At 42.6% G+C, this 16,657-nt stretch overlaps 1 protein-coding gene across 1 annotated transcript; it reads left to right on the forward strand.

The window, feature by feature from the left end:
- Window positions 1-721: 721 nt before the first annotated feature.
- Window positions 722-15,711, forward strand: LOC125486039 (C4b-binding protein beta chain-like). Its single transcript, XM_048611831.1, has 3 exons — window positions 722-1,129; window positions 9,841-10,041; window positions 15,611-15,711. Exons 1-3 carry the CDS (start codon window positions 1,075-1,077, stop codon window positions 15,709-15,711), a joined length of 357 nt encoding a protein of 118 aa, XP_048467788.1. The 5' UTR covers window positions 722-1,074.
- The last annotated feature ends 946 nt before the right edge of the window (window positions 15,712-16,657 follow it).

Here is a 16,657-nt window from a genome sequence, read left to right on the forward strand (position 1 = left end):
AGGCTGGAGGAACAGCACCTCATATTCTGCTTGGGAACCCTGCAGCCCAATGGTCTCAATGTGGACTTCACAAGCTTCAAAATCTCCCCACCTCCAACCTCTTCCCAAGACCAGCCCATTTCATCCCCTCTTTTTGACCTGTCCGTCTTTTCTCCCACCTATCTGCTCCTCCCACCTCACTGACTAACCCCCAACCCCACCTCCTACCTACTAGCCTCATGCCCACCTCCTTGACCTGTCCGTCCTCCCTCTCACCTACCCGCCCCTCCCTCCTCACTGACCAACCCCTAGCCCAACTCCCGACCTACACTCACCTTTACTGGCTTCATCCCCACGCCATTGACCTGTCCGTCTTCTCTCCACCTATCTGCTCCTCCAACCACCTTCCATCATCGCCTCCCCCTCTCTCCCTATTTATGTCGGAGCCCCCTTCCCCTCCTCCATTTCTGAAGGGTCCAGACCCGAAACGTCAGCTTTCCTGCTCGTCTGATGCTGCCTGGCCTGCAGTGTTCATCCAGCTGTACAACTTGTTATCTCATACTCCAACATCTGCAGTTCCTACTATCTCTGTCATAGTAAAGCTGTTTCCCCCGAAATATCTTTAAAAATTCGGGTACCACAACCTGAAACAAGGGTAGCTGGTCCAAACTGGACATGCAGTTGTGTCCTGACACGCATGCGCTGAAAGGGATCATAACGTTGGTGGGAGCTCGGAGGTGCATGCGTTAAGTCGAGGTTTCCTCGTGGACGGGCGGTTGTCGGAATACGCATGCGACGAGCAGAGGTTTCCTCGGCCCACTGACAGTTTCTGAACGCGCATGTGCTGGGAATGGAGGTTCTGTCGAAGGGTGGTCGTCGGAACGCGCATGCGGTGTTTGGGTGACGAGGTGATGCTGGAGTTTTAACGGAAAGTTGACTCGGTGGTTACTCGCCGGGAGAAGGAAAGGCCTGGTACTGAAATATCGGCGGGCCTTGCAGAAGAGCTTGATATATCGATTTGGAGTCTAACGGTTTTGTGGAAGGAACATTCTAGCGTTTTCATAATCTCCCCGAATATTAAGCAAGGGCTGTGAAATGTTGGAGACACTGATCCTCGCTCTCATGGCGGTCGGGGTGGCCCGGGTAACGGGTAAGCAGCGCCCCGGCTCCTCTGCTGCTTCAGGCCTGCCTGTCTCTGTATCGAGCAAAGTGGAGTTTTACAAGGGTTGGAGGCAAATCTGACAGAACTTCAAGGATAGCTAAATTGTTTATCTTTAAATTTTGCCCTTTTTTTTGAAAAAAACAAACACATTTATGAGTCAGTTACACAGAAAGTGACTGAACGCCAGCATCTTGCTTCTGACGATACATTGTGTGGCTCAGTTAAGCACGAACCTCCGAGTTTTCAGTTGACTAGAGTTGCTTTGTACTGGAAGACAGCCACCTTCGGTGTGAAGGGACTGGCTAAGAAGAAAGACAAGTTTTTGGTTTCAAGCCCCACTCCCTGGATTTTGTGTTCTAAATCCTGCAGATGACCTATCGCACTAGTGTTGTGATACTGTATTGTCGAATGAGGAATTATACAATTATACAGTACAAAAAGAGGCTCTTCAGCCCATCATGTCTGTGCTGGTCATCAAGCACCTATTTACCCTCATTTCCCAGCAATTGGCCTGTGGTCTTGTATGCTGTGGCACTTCAAGTGATTGTCTAAATACATCTTAAATGCTATGATGGTTCCTGTCTTAGCACCCTTTTAGGCAGTGTTCTGGAGACCTATAACCCTTTGGCAGACAAGTTCCCCTCAAATGTTCTGTAAGCTTCCTGCCCTTTACCTTAAATCTTTAGCCTCTACTTATTGATCCCTAACTACAAAGGGGAAAGGTTTGTTCTTATTTACTGTAGCTATCCCACTCATGATCATGTACATCTCAATCAGATAGTCCTTCAGTCTTATTTACACTAGAGAGTCCCAGTCTATCTAGTCTTTCTTCATTGCTGAAACATCCAGCCCAGACAACATTGCGATGAATCTCCTCTGCACCTGCTCCAGTTTACTCTCATCCTTTTTGTTGTGCAGTATAGAACATAGAACCATTACAGCGCAGTACAGGCTCTTGATGTTGCGCCAACCTGTGAAACCAATCTGAAGCCCATCTAACCTACACTATTCCATTATCATCCATATGTTTATCCAATGACCATTTAAATGCCCTTAAAGTTGGCGAGTCTGCTACTGTTGCAGGCAGGGCATTCCACGCCCTTACTACTCTCTTAAGTGGACTAGAACTGAATGTTCTTGAGCTGTAGCTTATGTAACGTCTTACCATAACATTTCCCCCACCCCTCGTATTCCATGCCTCAATTAATAAAAGCCAGTATTCTGTATGCCATAACCATCTTATCCATCTGTCCTCCTGTCTTCAAGGATCTATATACCTGAATGCCAAAGTGCTGCTGGTCCTCTATACTTCCTAGGGTCCACATTGCCTGTAGTTGTCTGGTTTATCTCCCCACCCTTCTTGAATAATGGTACCACGTTTTCCCAGTCCCCTGGCACATCTGTGTTCAAGGAGGATTTGAAAATTAATGCCAAGGCCCCTACAATCTCCTTCCTTGCCTGCCATAGTAGCCTGGTACTCATCTGAATTTCATGACTTATCTAATACTGAGCCTGCTAAGATTGCTAATACCTCCGTCCGCTCAATGCTAATTTTTAAAAGTTTATCACAATTCTCTTTCCCAAATTCTATATCTTCATTGTTCTTCCCTACTGTGAATACAGGTCAAAAGTACTGATTTAAAATCTTACTCTGTCTTCCAGCTCCACCCACAATCTGGGATCTAATCACATGCACACCCCCTTCCCCTTCCCCTTCCCCTCCCCCTTTTCTGACGAAGGGTCTAGGCCCGAAACGTCAGCCTTTCTGCTCCTATGATGCTGCTTGGCCTGCTGTGTTCATCCAGCTCTGCACCTTGTTGTCTTGGATTCTCCAGCATCTGCAGTTCCTACTATCTCTCACACCAAAATCCTGCTGGTTGACTAACATCCTGAAGGCTGCAGAATCCCCAAGTGGAAAATGACATGCTGTTCTTCTAGCTTGCATTGAGGTTTGCTGAAGCACTGCAGCAAGCCTGAGACAGCTGTTGACCAGAGAACACTGTTGAAGTAACAGGCAATAGGAAGCTCGGGGTGATTTTTGCGTACAGAATATATGTGTTCTGCAAGGTGGTCTGCCTTTGGAACTCTGTATCAAGTCTCTGGCCCTATCCCCCACCTCTTCCTCCGTTACATCGATGACTGTATCGGCGCCGCCTCATGCTCCCACGAGGAGCTTGATCAGTTCATTCACTTCACTAACACCTTCCACCCCAACCCTAAGTTCACCTGGACCATCTCTGACACTTCTCTCTCCTTCCTGGACACCTCTGTTTCCATCTCTGGCAACCACCTGGAAACCGATATCTATTTCAAGCCCACTGACTCCCACAGTTATCTAGAATACACCACCTCCCACCCACCTTCCTGCCAAAATGCCATCCCCTATTCCCAATTCCTTTGTCTCAGCCGCATCTGCTTCCAGGATGAGGCATTCCACTCCCGGACATCCCAGACATCCTTGTTTTTCAAGGACCGCAACTTCCTCACCCACAGTGGTCTAAAACGCCCTCGACCGCATCTCCCGCAACTCATCCCTCACACCCCCTCCCTGCAATAACCAAAACAGGATCCCCCTCATCTTCACGTAACACCCCACCAACCTCTGGATCCAACGCATCATCCTCCATCTGCCATCTACGATCTGACCCCACCACCAACAAGACATTTTTCCCTCCCCACCCTTATGTGCTTTCCGGAGGGACCGCTCTCTCCATGATTCCCTTTTCCGCTCCGCACTCCCCTCCCCCTGGCACCTTTCCCTGGAACCGCAGGAAGTGCTACACCTGCCCCTACACCTCCCCTTTCACCCCCATCCCAGGCCCCAAGATGATCTTCCACATCAAACAGATGTTCACCTGCACATCTGCTAATGTGGTATACTGTATCCGCTGTTCCCGATGTGGCCTCCTCTACATCGGGGAAACCAAGCTTTGTGAAACACATACGCTTGGTTCGCAACAAACAACTGCACCTCCAGTCACAAACCATTTCAACTCCCTCTCCCACTCCTTAGACGTCATGTCCTTCCTGGGCCTCCTGCAGTGACACAACGATGCCACCCAAAGGTTGCAGGAACCGCAACTCATATTTCGCTTGGGAGCCCTGCAGCCCAATGGTATCAATGTGGACTTCACAAGCTTCAAAATCTCCCCTCCCCCGACCGCATCCCAAAACCAGCCCAGCTTGACCAGCCTCCCTAACCTGTCCTTCCTCCCATCTATCCCCTCCTCCCTCCTCCATCCTCCCACCTCAAGCCCCACGCCCATCTCCTACCTACCAGCCTCAACCCGCCCCCTTGACCTGTTCGTCCTCCCTGTACTGACCTATCCCCCCTTAACTCCTCACCTACATTCACCTCTACTGGCTCCACCCCCGCCTCTTTGACCTGTCTGTCTCCTCTCCACCTATCTTCTCCTTTATCCATCTTCTATCCGCCTCCCCCCCCATCCCTATTTATTTCAGAATCCCCTTCCCCTGCCCCATTTCTGAAGAAGGGTCTAAACCTGAAACGTCAGCTTTCCTGCTCCTCTGAAGCTGCTTGGCCTGCTGTGTTCATCCAGCTCTACAGCTTGTTATCTCAGATTCTCCAGCATCTGCAGTTCCTACTATCTCGGCCTATAGCTACCTGCTTTTTCGGCTCCTTCCATTTTTGAAAATGAGTGTCTCAGTAGCAGTTTTCTAATCCTCTGCCACTTCTTCAGAATCCGAGAATATTTAGAAGATTACAACCAATGCATTCACAATCTCTAGGATCCTAGGATGCAAGCCACTAAGGCCAGCGGACCTATTGTCCTTTAGCCTCATTAGTTTGTCCAATACTACTACTATTAGACTCATACAGCAATCCGTGCTGACTATAATCCCAAGCTAAACTAGTCTAATCTGCTTGCACTTGGCCCATATCCCTCCAAGCATTTCTTATTCGAGTACTTATCTAAATGCCTTTTAAACGTTGAAACTGTACCCTCATCCACCACTTCCTCTGGAAGTTCATTTTACACACGAACATAAAATAAGAAAAATTGCCCTTTATGTCCTTCTTAAAACTTTCTCCTCTCACCTTAAACATATGCCTGTAGTCTTGAAATACCTCATCCTAGGGAATAGACACCTGCCATTCACCTTATCTACACCTTTATAAAGGTCACCTCTTAAACTCCTATGCTCCAGTGAAAAATATCCAACCTCTCCTTATAACTCTGGCAACGTCCTGGTAGATCTCTTCTGAACTCTCTCCAGCTTAGAAATGTCATTCTTATAACAGGGTGACCAGAACTGGATACAGCACTCCAGAAGATGCCTCAATAATGTCTTGTACAGCCTAAACATAACATCCCAACTCCTATACTCAAAGGTCTGAGCAATGAGGCAAGCGTGCTAAACGCTTTCTTAACTACCCTATCTATATGTGACACAAACGTCAAAGAATTCTATACCAGAACCTCTGTTCTACAATACTACTCAAGGCCGTAATTTTAATTGTATAATTCCTGTCCTTGTTTGTTTTATCAAAATGCAATACCTTGTATTTATCCAATTTAAACTCCCATCGGCCACTCTTTAGCCCATTGACCCATCGTGACGGTGCTGATACTTGATTCCTCCCCCATATTCTTTAGTATTCATGGAATGTTTGAATTTATGTTCCACTGTAAAGACCAATGCAAAATATCTGTTTAACTCCTCTGCTATTTCTTTGTTCCCCAAAACTATTTCCCCAGATTCATTTTCTAAGAGTTCGATGTTCACTTTGACCTCTGTCTTCCTTTTTCCATATTTAAAGAAGCTCTTATTGCTCGTTTTTATATTCCTTATTAGTTTTCCCTTGTTTACTTTCTCTACCTATTATCCTATCCTGTCAATCACCATGTACTCCCTTGCCTTGTTAGTCCTCCCAAAATGTGTCACTTTATGCTTTTCTGTATTAGATTCTAATTGCTCTGCCCATCCAAACAACATATCTACATCGACCAGTAGTCTAATACTTTCTACCTCACTACTTATCTCCTTAGCAGTTTGTGTCATCTGAGTTTACAGATCAAACCTTATACATTCATGTCTAGATGATTAGTATACACCAAGGGACCTAGCAACAAACCCTTCAGTATGTCACTGGAAACTGACTTCCAGTCACAAAAACAACCTTTAACAATTACCCTCTACCTCCTGCCACCAAGCCAGTTTTCCATATTATTTTGGTTCCTATGCATTCTTACTTTAACCAGTCTCTTGTATTAAACATTGTCAAAGTTTTAAAGGAGTCCATGGAGACTACATCTACCACAATAACTTTAGCCATTGAATCACACGCTATGAAGAACTCCATCAAACCTGTCCGACCTGAGCACCCCCCTCCAAAACTGTATTGACTATCCTTGATCAATCCTTGCCTCTCCATGTAAAGATTGAATCCCTCAGAATTCTTTTCAGTAGTTTTCCTACCACTAATGCTAGACTCACTGGCCTCACAGTTGCCTGGTTTATTTCTACCACTCTTCTTGGATAAAGGTACAGATTAGCTGTTTTCCGAGTCCTATGGCACCTCTCCTGTGTCCAGAGAGGATTTGAAAATTAGTGTCAGGGCCCCTGTAATCTTCTCCTTTGCCTTCCTGGCTGCCTGGGACTTCTCTGAATTTCAAGACTTATCCAGTATTAAACTTACTAAAACTGACAATAGTGCCTCTCTTTCAGTGTTGATTCATTCAAGTACAACGCAGTTTTCTTCCCTGATTTCTATATCTCACATTTTTCTTCTTGATGGTGAATACAGGTGTAAAGAACTCATTTAAGCCTTCCAGCTCCACCCACAATTTGCTAGTAGTTCTTTAATGGGTCCCACTCTCTCCCTAGTTATCCTCTTGCCCCTAATTTACTTTTAAACTGCTTTTTAATTTTCCTGCCAGTCATTTCCACTCCCCCCTCCACTTTGTTTTGTTTTCAAGTAACCCCCAGCTCTTCCTACATACTTATAGGGTTTCCAGTGTTTTAAACCCTTGGTATCTACTGTAAGCTTCTGTGCATCTCCAGTCCTGTACATCCTTCAATATTGAAGGTTCCCTGGAATTTTTCATCTCATTCTTTACCTTTGTGGAATATGTTGATCCTGCAAGTTCACTGTTTCCTTTTTGAAAGATTCCCACTTCTGATGTAGATTTTCATGGAAATAGCTTTTCGTAGTCCACTTTGGCCACATGTTGTACTGAAAATGGCTTCCCCAAATTCAAAATCTTTAGTTTTGGAATGAAACAAAGAACTGCGCATGCTGAAGATCTGAAATAAAAGTAAGAATTACTGGAGAAACTCAACGGGTCTGGCAACATTTGTGGAGCTTTAGAACTCTGAAATATGCTCACTGGACTCAATGTTAACTTTATTTCTGGCCCATCTTTGTTTTGATTCATGACTACCTTAAATCTTAATGAGTCTTGGTCATTATCATAAAAATACTGTCTCTCTGACGCTTCTATAACTTGCCCAACTTTGTTGCCTAAAGTTAGGCTAGCACTGCACCACCTCTTGTAGGACTGTCTACACACCAGCTTTAAAAGCTTTCCTGGGTACAGTTGCAAAAATTCCACCCCTTCTAAACGTTTCGCACTTTGTCTATATCAGTTAATAATGGGCATGTTGAAATCCCTATATTATCGTCCTGTTATTTCTTATACTTTATTTAAGTTTCCTTACACATCTGCCCTTCTATCATTTCTTAACTGTTTGGAGTTTATAGTACACTTCTAACAGCGATTGTCTCCTTTTTGTTTGTGGGTTCTGCCCTTATGGCCTCAATTGAGGAGTCTTCGAAGATATCCTCACTTCTTATTGCAGTAATTGACTCCTTGACCACTATTGTGACACCACCTCTTTTTTTTACCCCTTTTGTCTCACCTGAAGATTCTATACCCTAGAATATGAGTTGCAGTCCTGCCCCTCAAACATGTCTCCATAACAGTCATGATGTCACATTCCCATGTGTCAATCAGCATTTTTAACTCATCTGCCTTACATGCAACACTCCTTGCATCAAAATAAATGCTATCCAACCTTAATGAACTCCTTTGTGTCTTAGTTTGACAATTAAAAGCTCTGCCTGCCAGTCTGGCTTGGTTTATTTTCTGTTTGTTTCTGTGTCGCCCACTATTGTACTTTCTCCACTCAGTACCCATTCCCTTGCCAAATATGTTTAAATCTCCACCAACAGCATTTGCTAACTGAATATCAAATGCAACACGTTGGACTTGTATGTGTACAATCTGGCCTCAGAAACAGACCCAGTAACTCAGAAATCTAAAGCCATTCCTCCACCAACTTTTCAGCCACGCTTTCGTCTGCTGTATGTACTTACTCTATACTCACTAGCTTATTTTGTCCTGCTTTTCAATCTGGTACCTAAATTCTGAGTTCTGAAAAAGAGTCACTGGAACCTAAAACATTAAATATGCTTTCTCTCCACAGGTGCTGCCAGACCAGCTGTGTTTCTCCAGCAGTTTCTGTTTTTGTTTCTGATTTCCAGCATCTGCAGCTCTTTGTTTTTTTTTCCCCTAACTACTTGTTGCAAGACCTCATGCCTATTCCTACCTATGTCATTGGTATCAATGTCACATATCATCTGACTGATAACCCTTCACCTTCAGAATGCCCTGTAGTTGTTTAGTAACATCTTTGAGCCAGGCCCCAGGATGGCAACACACCATTCTGGAATCACATCGTCTGTACCCCTCATTATTGAGTCTTCTACCATTATAGCTGTTCTTATTTGCTGTACCCTTGTGCAGCTGGGCTATGACTGCACTCCCCAGAGGAACTGTCACATTCATTGTTTTCCAACACAGAAACACTGTTTTTGAGTGAAATACAGTTTGGGCCTCTCTTGACCACCTGCTTCTGACTGATATTCACCTGTTCCATTTCTGACCCATCTTCCTTAAGAACGTGCTATCCACATAACTCTCAGCTTGCTGTGCCTGTAACTGATGTACATGTTCCAAAACCCACGTGTCAAGCTAATCAAACTGGTGTCTCTCCTGCAGACATGGTCATGTAAACTACCAGGAGCATCTAAGATTTCTCGAATACTGAAAGCCATGTAACACACAGGATTAAGCTTGCCAACATATTTAATGCATTTAGTTTGTTTAAAAAAAACCTCACCTATGTTTAAAGCTAAGTAGAAAATTAATTGTTTTCTTTTTAGAAGAACTTGCTAGAACTCATATCTTTCCTTAGTGCAGTTTTATAGTGGACAAAAACAATTCCACCACTACCTTTTTGGATTTCGGTTACGTTTTGGAAGGATTCTCTGACTTTTCTTAACGAAAACCTTTCTCAGAAGTGAAAAAAGATCTATCGGCCTCTATTTTGACTGAAATCCAAAAATGACATTTTACTTGATGTACCTTTCATCCTAATCCAGAACCCATCTTGTTTTTCATAATTGACACGTTTATAGATTTACATAAGTTATAAATAATTTATAAAGAAAGAAAAAATGGGATTATAGTTGGAGAAAATGCTAACATAGAGAAGTACAAGACAAGAATAAAGTGCAAGATGTTAAGAAATTAAAGTGAAATTAAAAGGCCTGGTACTTGGAAAGAATGATGTTTAGAGGAAGAGATTTTGGAGTTAGAGATTGGTCCCTTAGCTACCTAGAAGTTATATGCTACTGAAATAATGAGCATAATTGTGTTTTTTTTTAAAAGGTGAATGTAGCAAACCTCCACATTTAGAAAATGGATTCCCAACTAACAAATTTACTTTCGAGACCTTGTTTGATGTGGGTACCAAGATCACTTATAAGTGTAATTTGGGTTATGTATTTAAGAAAGAGATGTTAAATGCTTCGAGATCTGTTACTTGCAAGGAAGATTCAACATGGACACCACTAGCGGTCATTTGTGAACGTAAGTAATGAGTTATTTAATTTAATCCTATGTTCTTTCTCCTTGTCTATGCTTTTACTTAGAAAGTGACTCCTGCTGGAACTAACACATTTTCATGAGTTATAATTAACTCTCATGTAATTAGTTTTGAAGTTAAAAGTAAAAATATGTACATTTGTTTTTTACCTGTGAAATATGAGCCCGACATCTGTTTATTGGGTGAGGCAACAAATAATTGATGTATCAAAAATGCCCTTAGCCTTAATACTCATAAAACTCGGAAACATAGTCTATCAATAGAAAATTAGACTACAAATTGAGACGTTTTAGATACTCAATGCCCAATTGGAGAATTGTTGCATGTTAATATTCCGAAATAATCTTCTTTTAAGCTGAGAAATGCAGGAAAGGAAGGGAGCTTATACTTAGAGTCATAGAGAGGTACAGCATGGAAACAGACCATTTGGTCCAACTCGTCCATGCCAACCAGATATCCTAGATAAATCTCCCACTTGCCAGCATTTGGCCCATTCCAATTCATATACCCATCCAGATGCTTTTTAAATGTTATAATTGTACCAGCCTCCACCACTTCCTTTGGCGGATAATTCCATACACACACCACCCTCTGCGTGGAAAAAGTTCATTTTTCTATTTGTTTGTGGGATGTGGGCATCGCTGGCTGGCCAGCATTTCTCGCCCACCCCTAGTTGCCCTTGAGAAGGTGGCGGTGAGTTGCCTCCTTGAACTCCTGCAGTCCTCCTGCTGTAGGTTGACCCACAATGCTATTAGGGAGGGAATTCCAGCATTTTGACCCATTGAGAGTGAAGGAACAGCGATATATTTCTAAGTCAGGATGGTGAGTGCCTTGGAGGGGAACTTGGACTTGGTGGTGCTCCCATACGTCTGTTCCCCCAGGTCCTTTTTAAATCTTTTCCCTTTCACCTTCAACCTTTGCCGTCTAGTTTTTGTCTCCCCCACCCCAGAGAGAAGACCTTGTATATTTACCCTACCCATGCCCTCATGATTTTATAAACCTCTATCAGGCGCCTGACTAATGTCCTGTGCAGCTGCAACATGACCTCCCAACTCCTATACTCGATGCACTGTCCAATAAAAGACAAGCACACCAAACGCCGCCTTCACTATCCTTTCGACCTGCAACTCTACTTTCAAAGAACTATGAACCTGCACTCCAAGGTCTCTTTGTTCAGCAACACTCCCTAGGACCTTACCATTAATTGTATGTCCTGATTTGCCTTTCCAAAATGCAGCACCTCACATTTATCCAAACTAAACTCCATCAGCCACTCCTCAGCCCATTGGTCCGTCTGATTAAGATTCCACCACACTCTAAGGTAACCTTCTCTGCTGTCTACTACACCTCCAATTTTGGTATCGTCTGCAAACTTACTAACTATACCTACTATGTTCACATCCAAATCATTTACATAAATTATTAAAAGCAGCAGACCCAGCACCGATCTTTGTGGCATGCCACTCGTCACAGACCTCCAGTCTGAAAAGCAACCCTCCAACACCACCCTCTGTCTTCTGCCTTTGAGCCAGTTCTTTATCCAGATGGCTAATTCTCACTGTATTCTATTGATCTAACTTTGCTAACTAGCCTAGCGTGAGGAACCTCGTCAAATGCCTTACTAAAGTCAATAGAGATCATGTCCACCACTCTGCCCTCATCAATCCTCTTCATTACTACTTCAAAAAAACTCAATCAAGATAGTGAGACATGACTTCCCATGCATAAAGCCATGTTGACTATCCCTAATCAGTCCTTGCCTTTTCAAATACATGTAAATCCTGTCCCTCAGGATTTCCTCCAACAACTTGCCCTCCACCAATGTCACCGGTCTATAGTTCCTGGCTTTTCCTTACCACCTTTCTTAAATAGTGGCACCACATTAACCAACTTCCAGTCTTCCAGCACCTCCCCTGTGGCTTTCGATGATACAAAGTGCATCTTCTCAGTATTCACTAAAACTTTATTAGTGTTCATGACTTGTAAATTTAGTAATCAAGCCAATGCAGGATGCTCCTCCGTGCTACTGTGGCTTTCATTTTTAAGGTTCAGCCAGATCTCTGTTTGTTGAGTACTGAAATATAAAAGTAGGGAAATTTTGCTAAAACTATAAAAGGCACTAGTTAGACCGCATCCATAATACTATTAACAAATTTGGTCCCCAATTCTAAGAAAAAGTAGGCTAGCATTGAAGGCAGTCCACAGAAAGTTCCAGAGATTATCTCCACAACGGGGTCATTGTTTTAGGAGGAGAAGTTGAGTAAGTAGGGCCTGTACACATTGGAATTTAACAGAATGAGATGTGACCTTATTGAAACACATTCTAAGGGGGCTTGACGGGGTGGAAGAAGGGATTGTTTTCCCCTTGTAGGAGAGACTAGGACAAGAGGGCAAAATCCCAGAGTATGGGTTCGGAGGTAGCAAGAACTGCAGATGCTGGAGTTAGAGTAAATACAGTGTGGAGCTGGAGGAACACAGCAGGTCAGGCAGCATCAGAGGAGCAGGAAAGTCAATGTTTTGGGTTTACACCCTCCATCCTGATGAAGTTCCTCTAGCTCCACACTGTATTGACAGAGTATGGGATCACCCACTTAGGGAAATAGATGAGAGGAATTTCCTTTTTGAGGATAGAGAATCTGTGAAATTCCTCAAAGCAGAGGACTTTAGAGGTTAGGTCATTATGGACATTCAAGGCTAAGAATGGACTGATTTCTAATCAGTAATGGAATCAAGAGTTATGAGTCAAAGGCAGGAAAATGGAGTTAAGGATTATTAAATCAGCCATAAAATCATTCAGTGGCAGAGCAGTCCCAATGGACTGAATAGGTTATTTTTCACATGTCTTATGCTAAAGAAGTACTTAATTTGTAAATCCAGTGATTGGGACATGCAACATTAAGGACGTTTAATACTGAGTATGTTTGAAATCGAAACATGTTATTTTGTTGAGTGACTCAGATTTTATATCACTAGATAAAATTTATTGACTTCCTGCATTTCCATCCATGTTTGTCTGAGGAAATTCAATTTAAAAGGGCAACAAAGCAGGATCTTTGACACTCAGTTTTGGAAGCTATTTAACCTGAGAGGAGAACAAGGGAGAACTTTAAATAGAAATTGAGAATTTGGTGTTCGGTGGCAGATGAAATTTAATGCAAAGAAGTGTGAGGTGATACGATTTGGTAGAAAGGACATGGAGACACAGCATAAAGTATACTACTGTAAAGGGTGTCCATATGTGTAGAAGTTATTAAGTTGACAAGGATGAGAAACTTGAGTTCTCTTGCATGAATCACAATAGGCTAGTATGTAGGTGCAGCAAATAATTAAGAAGCCTAATACAATGTTGTCATTTATTGGAAGGGAATGTAATACAAAAATAAGGTTATTCTCAGTTATACAGTGCCTTGTTGAGGCTGCTTCTGAAGTATTGTGTACAAAATTTGGTCACTTTATTTAAGGAAGGATGTAGGTGTAATATGTTAGATGCAGTTTGGAGAAGCTTTAGCAGACAGATACTTGAATGGTATCAGAAAAAGTTGGACAGCCGAACCTTTTATCAACTAGAGTTTAGAAGACTAAGATGTGATTTGATTAAAACATATGATCTTGAGGGGTGGGCATGGAGATGATGCTTCCTCGTTAAAGGAGAATCTAGAATTATTGAAAACTAAGGAGTCATCCATTTAAAACATAATGTGAATTTGTTTCTCGTAACGTCATGGATCTTTAGAAACTCTTTGTCTGAAAAGGCAATGGAAGCGGTTTTTGAATATATTCAGGGCAGAGGTAGATAGAATCTTGGTAATCAAGGATAGGAAAGGTTGTTGGGGGTTGGTTGTGGTTACAATCAGATCAGCTGTGAATTTATTAAACGGCCTAACCTTCTCTTCATTGTTCATATATAGCTTTGAGAAATTGGGACCGTTTTTCTTAGAGAGGCGAAGGCTAAAAGATTTGATTGAAGTTTTCAAAATCGTGATTAGTCTGGATGGAGTAGTCATAGAGAAACTGTTCCTTCTCATGAACAGATTAAGAATGAAAGAACACAGATTTTAAACTGATTTTCAAAAGAAGTAAATATGATGTGAGAAGAATTTTGTCATGGAGCAAGTAGTTTGGGTCTGAAATGCACTGCCTGGAACTGTGGTAGAGGCAGATTTAATTGAGGAATTAGTTTCTTTTTCATTAATATGCAGTTTTATTGGGAAGAGGGCAAGTGCGTTGCACGAAGTCATAATGCTCAATCAGAGACCTGGTGCGGACATAATTGATTTATTTATTGTCTCGTGTGCTGAAATACAAATGAAAAGCTTCGTTTACGAGCTGCACAGGCAGACCATAAGAAGCAAAGGATGTACAGATCGAAAAGACTTAGACAGAGGCATACAGTATACATTGCACAGAGCGTGCACTAGGCAGGATCAATGTTAGCAAGATCTGCATTTTTTGAGGCTAGAGAGTCCATTCATCAATCTGATAATGGTTGGGAAAAAGCTGTTCCTGAACCTGCTCGTGTATATTGAGGCTTCTTTATCTTCTGCATGATGGAAGAGATTGTAGGAGATCATTTCGGGGTGCGATGGATCTGAAATGTTGGCAGTCCATTAGCGGCAGCGAGCCATGTAAGTGGAGCCCATGGATGGAAGGTTGGCTTCCGTGATGGTCTGGGCTGTGCACACTATCTTCTGTAGTTTCTTACAGTCCTGGGCAGAGCAGTTGCCATACCAGGCCGTTATGCACCAGACGGTATACTTTCAGTGGTGCATCTGTAGAAGTTGGGGAGTGACCTTATGGACATGCCAAATTCCCTGAGCCGCCTGAGGAAGAAGAGGCATTATTGTGCTTTCTTGACTGTCGCATCTACATGGGAAGTCCAGGAGAGGTCGTCAGTTATCGTCGCTCTGAGGAACCTGATGCACTTCACCCTCTCAACCTCAATTCCGTTGATGTGGATGGGGGCATGTTCTTCTCCTTTCTTTCTGAAGTCCATGATGAGTTGTTTAGTTTTGCCGACATTGAGAGACAGATTGTTTTCATTGCACCACGTCACCAAGTCTCTATCTCCCTTCTGTATTTTTTTTGTCGTTGTTAGATGTCCGTCCCACTACAGCGGTGGCGTCAGTGAACTTATAGCTGGCGTTCGTTTGGAATTTGTCAATACAGTCGTAATATCCATGGGGGTACATTAGGGGATTGAGGATGCATCCATCGGGGGAGGCTCCAATGTTGAGTGATGGACTGAATGGCCACATTCTATACATAAAATTTCTGTAATTTTGTTGATAAAGATAGCTTTTGTACTTTACTCTTAACGATTAATTATATAGCACAGTTAGAAGGAATTTGTTATTTATCTAATCAAAATTTCAGACTGCTGATGGATGGAAACTGTAGCCCTAAATTCCAGAATTGGGGAAGCCTGATCTTGGAAAATAGAGTAGATTTGTCTGTATACAATATATTCAATGAAATTAAATGACAGAAAAGAAAATCTTATGGAGATCTTGGTATTACTAAATACTCTTTTCTCTTTCTGTTTTTGACCTGTAGCAAAGACCTGTGGTAATCCAGGCTCGATAGCAAATGGATATTATGAGGCAACAAATGCTACTTTTGGAAGTAAAGTTACTTTTCACTGTGACAGAGGGTAAGCATTTTGTGTACCAGATCCTGAATGAGGCTGAAGTGATGTTAGAGAAAGATTATGCTGTTTAGATTTTTTGTTGCTTAATAATGTCAGATTGTCTTTCCTGTCTATTTTTCCAAACATTTATAGTGATTCTACAACTAACAGCCTGATAGTACTCTCTTCCTAATATAAAATCAACATTATATTTTCTAAAATCCTATGAGGCAATTATATCCAAACGTTGTCCCCTTAACTCCCAAATTAGAAAATCTTTTGAAGGAATCTATCAGAATTGGCAGTTGGTCCGTTGAGTATAGCTGTCGGCACCTCAGGAAAAGTACTCTCGTGATGAGTGCATGAGCAGTAACCTGTAGACAGTAATGGCTTACAACTGAAACATTGAAATAAAAGTAAAAAAAATGATAGAAGTACTTGGGTTGGGTGGCAAATGAGGTGAGAAAAATAATCAGCATTTTAGGTCGCTGTCCTTTGTCATCACATTGGCTGAACCTTGCTGGACTGCTTCCCTTAGTTTTGGAACTCGCTGCGTCATTGCTGATTGTGAGGTTGGCTACATGGGGACTAACATAAATTGACTGGAAACTGAGCTGAAAGAACAACTGGGATAAAGAGAAGAGCAAAACAGACAGGGAGAATTTGTTTCAGTCTGTGATATTAGCAGATTTTATAATGTGTTTTCTTCCAGGAATCAAGTAGCCTCAGAGATAGTAGGAACTGCAGATGCTGGAGAATCCGAGACAACAAGGTGCAGGGCTGGATGAACACAGCAGGCCAAGCAGCATCATAGGAGCAGAGAGGCTGACGTTTCGGGCCTAGACCCTTCATCAGAAAAGGGGGAGGGGAAGGGGGTTTTGAAATAAATAGGGAGAGAGTGGGAGGCGGATAGAAGAGGGATAGAGGAGAGGATAGGTGGAGAGGAAACAAACAGGTCGAAGAGGCGGGGATGG

This window comes from Rhincodon typus, chromosome 25 (assembly GCF_021869965.1).
Source record: "Rhincodon typus isolate 14 chromosome 25, sRhiTyp1.1, whole genome shotgun sequence".
NCBI lineage: Eukaryota > Metazoa > Chordata > Chondrichthyes > Orectolobiformes > Rhincodontidae > Rhincodon > Rhincodon typus.

Coding starts and splice junctions, on each gene's coding strand:
- LOC125486039 (XM_048611831.1), top strand. CDS start 1,075: ATGTTGGAGACACTGATCCTCGCTCTCATGGCGGTCGGGGTGGCCCGG. Junction 1,130..9,840: donor CGGGGTGGCCCGGGTAACGG/GTAAGCAGCGCC, acceptor TTTTTTTAAAAG/GTGAATGTAGCAAACCTCCA. Junction 10,042..15,610: donor ACTAGCGGTCATTTGTGAAC/GTAAGTAATGAG, acceptor TTTGACCTGTAG/CAAAGACCTGTGGTAATCCA.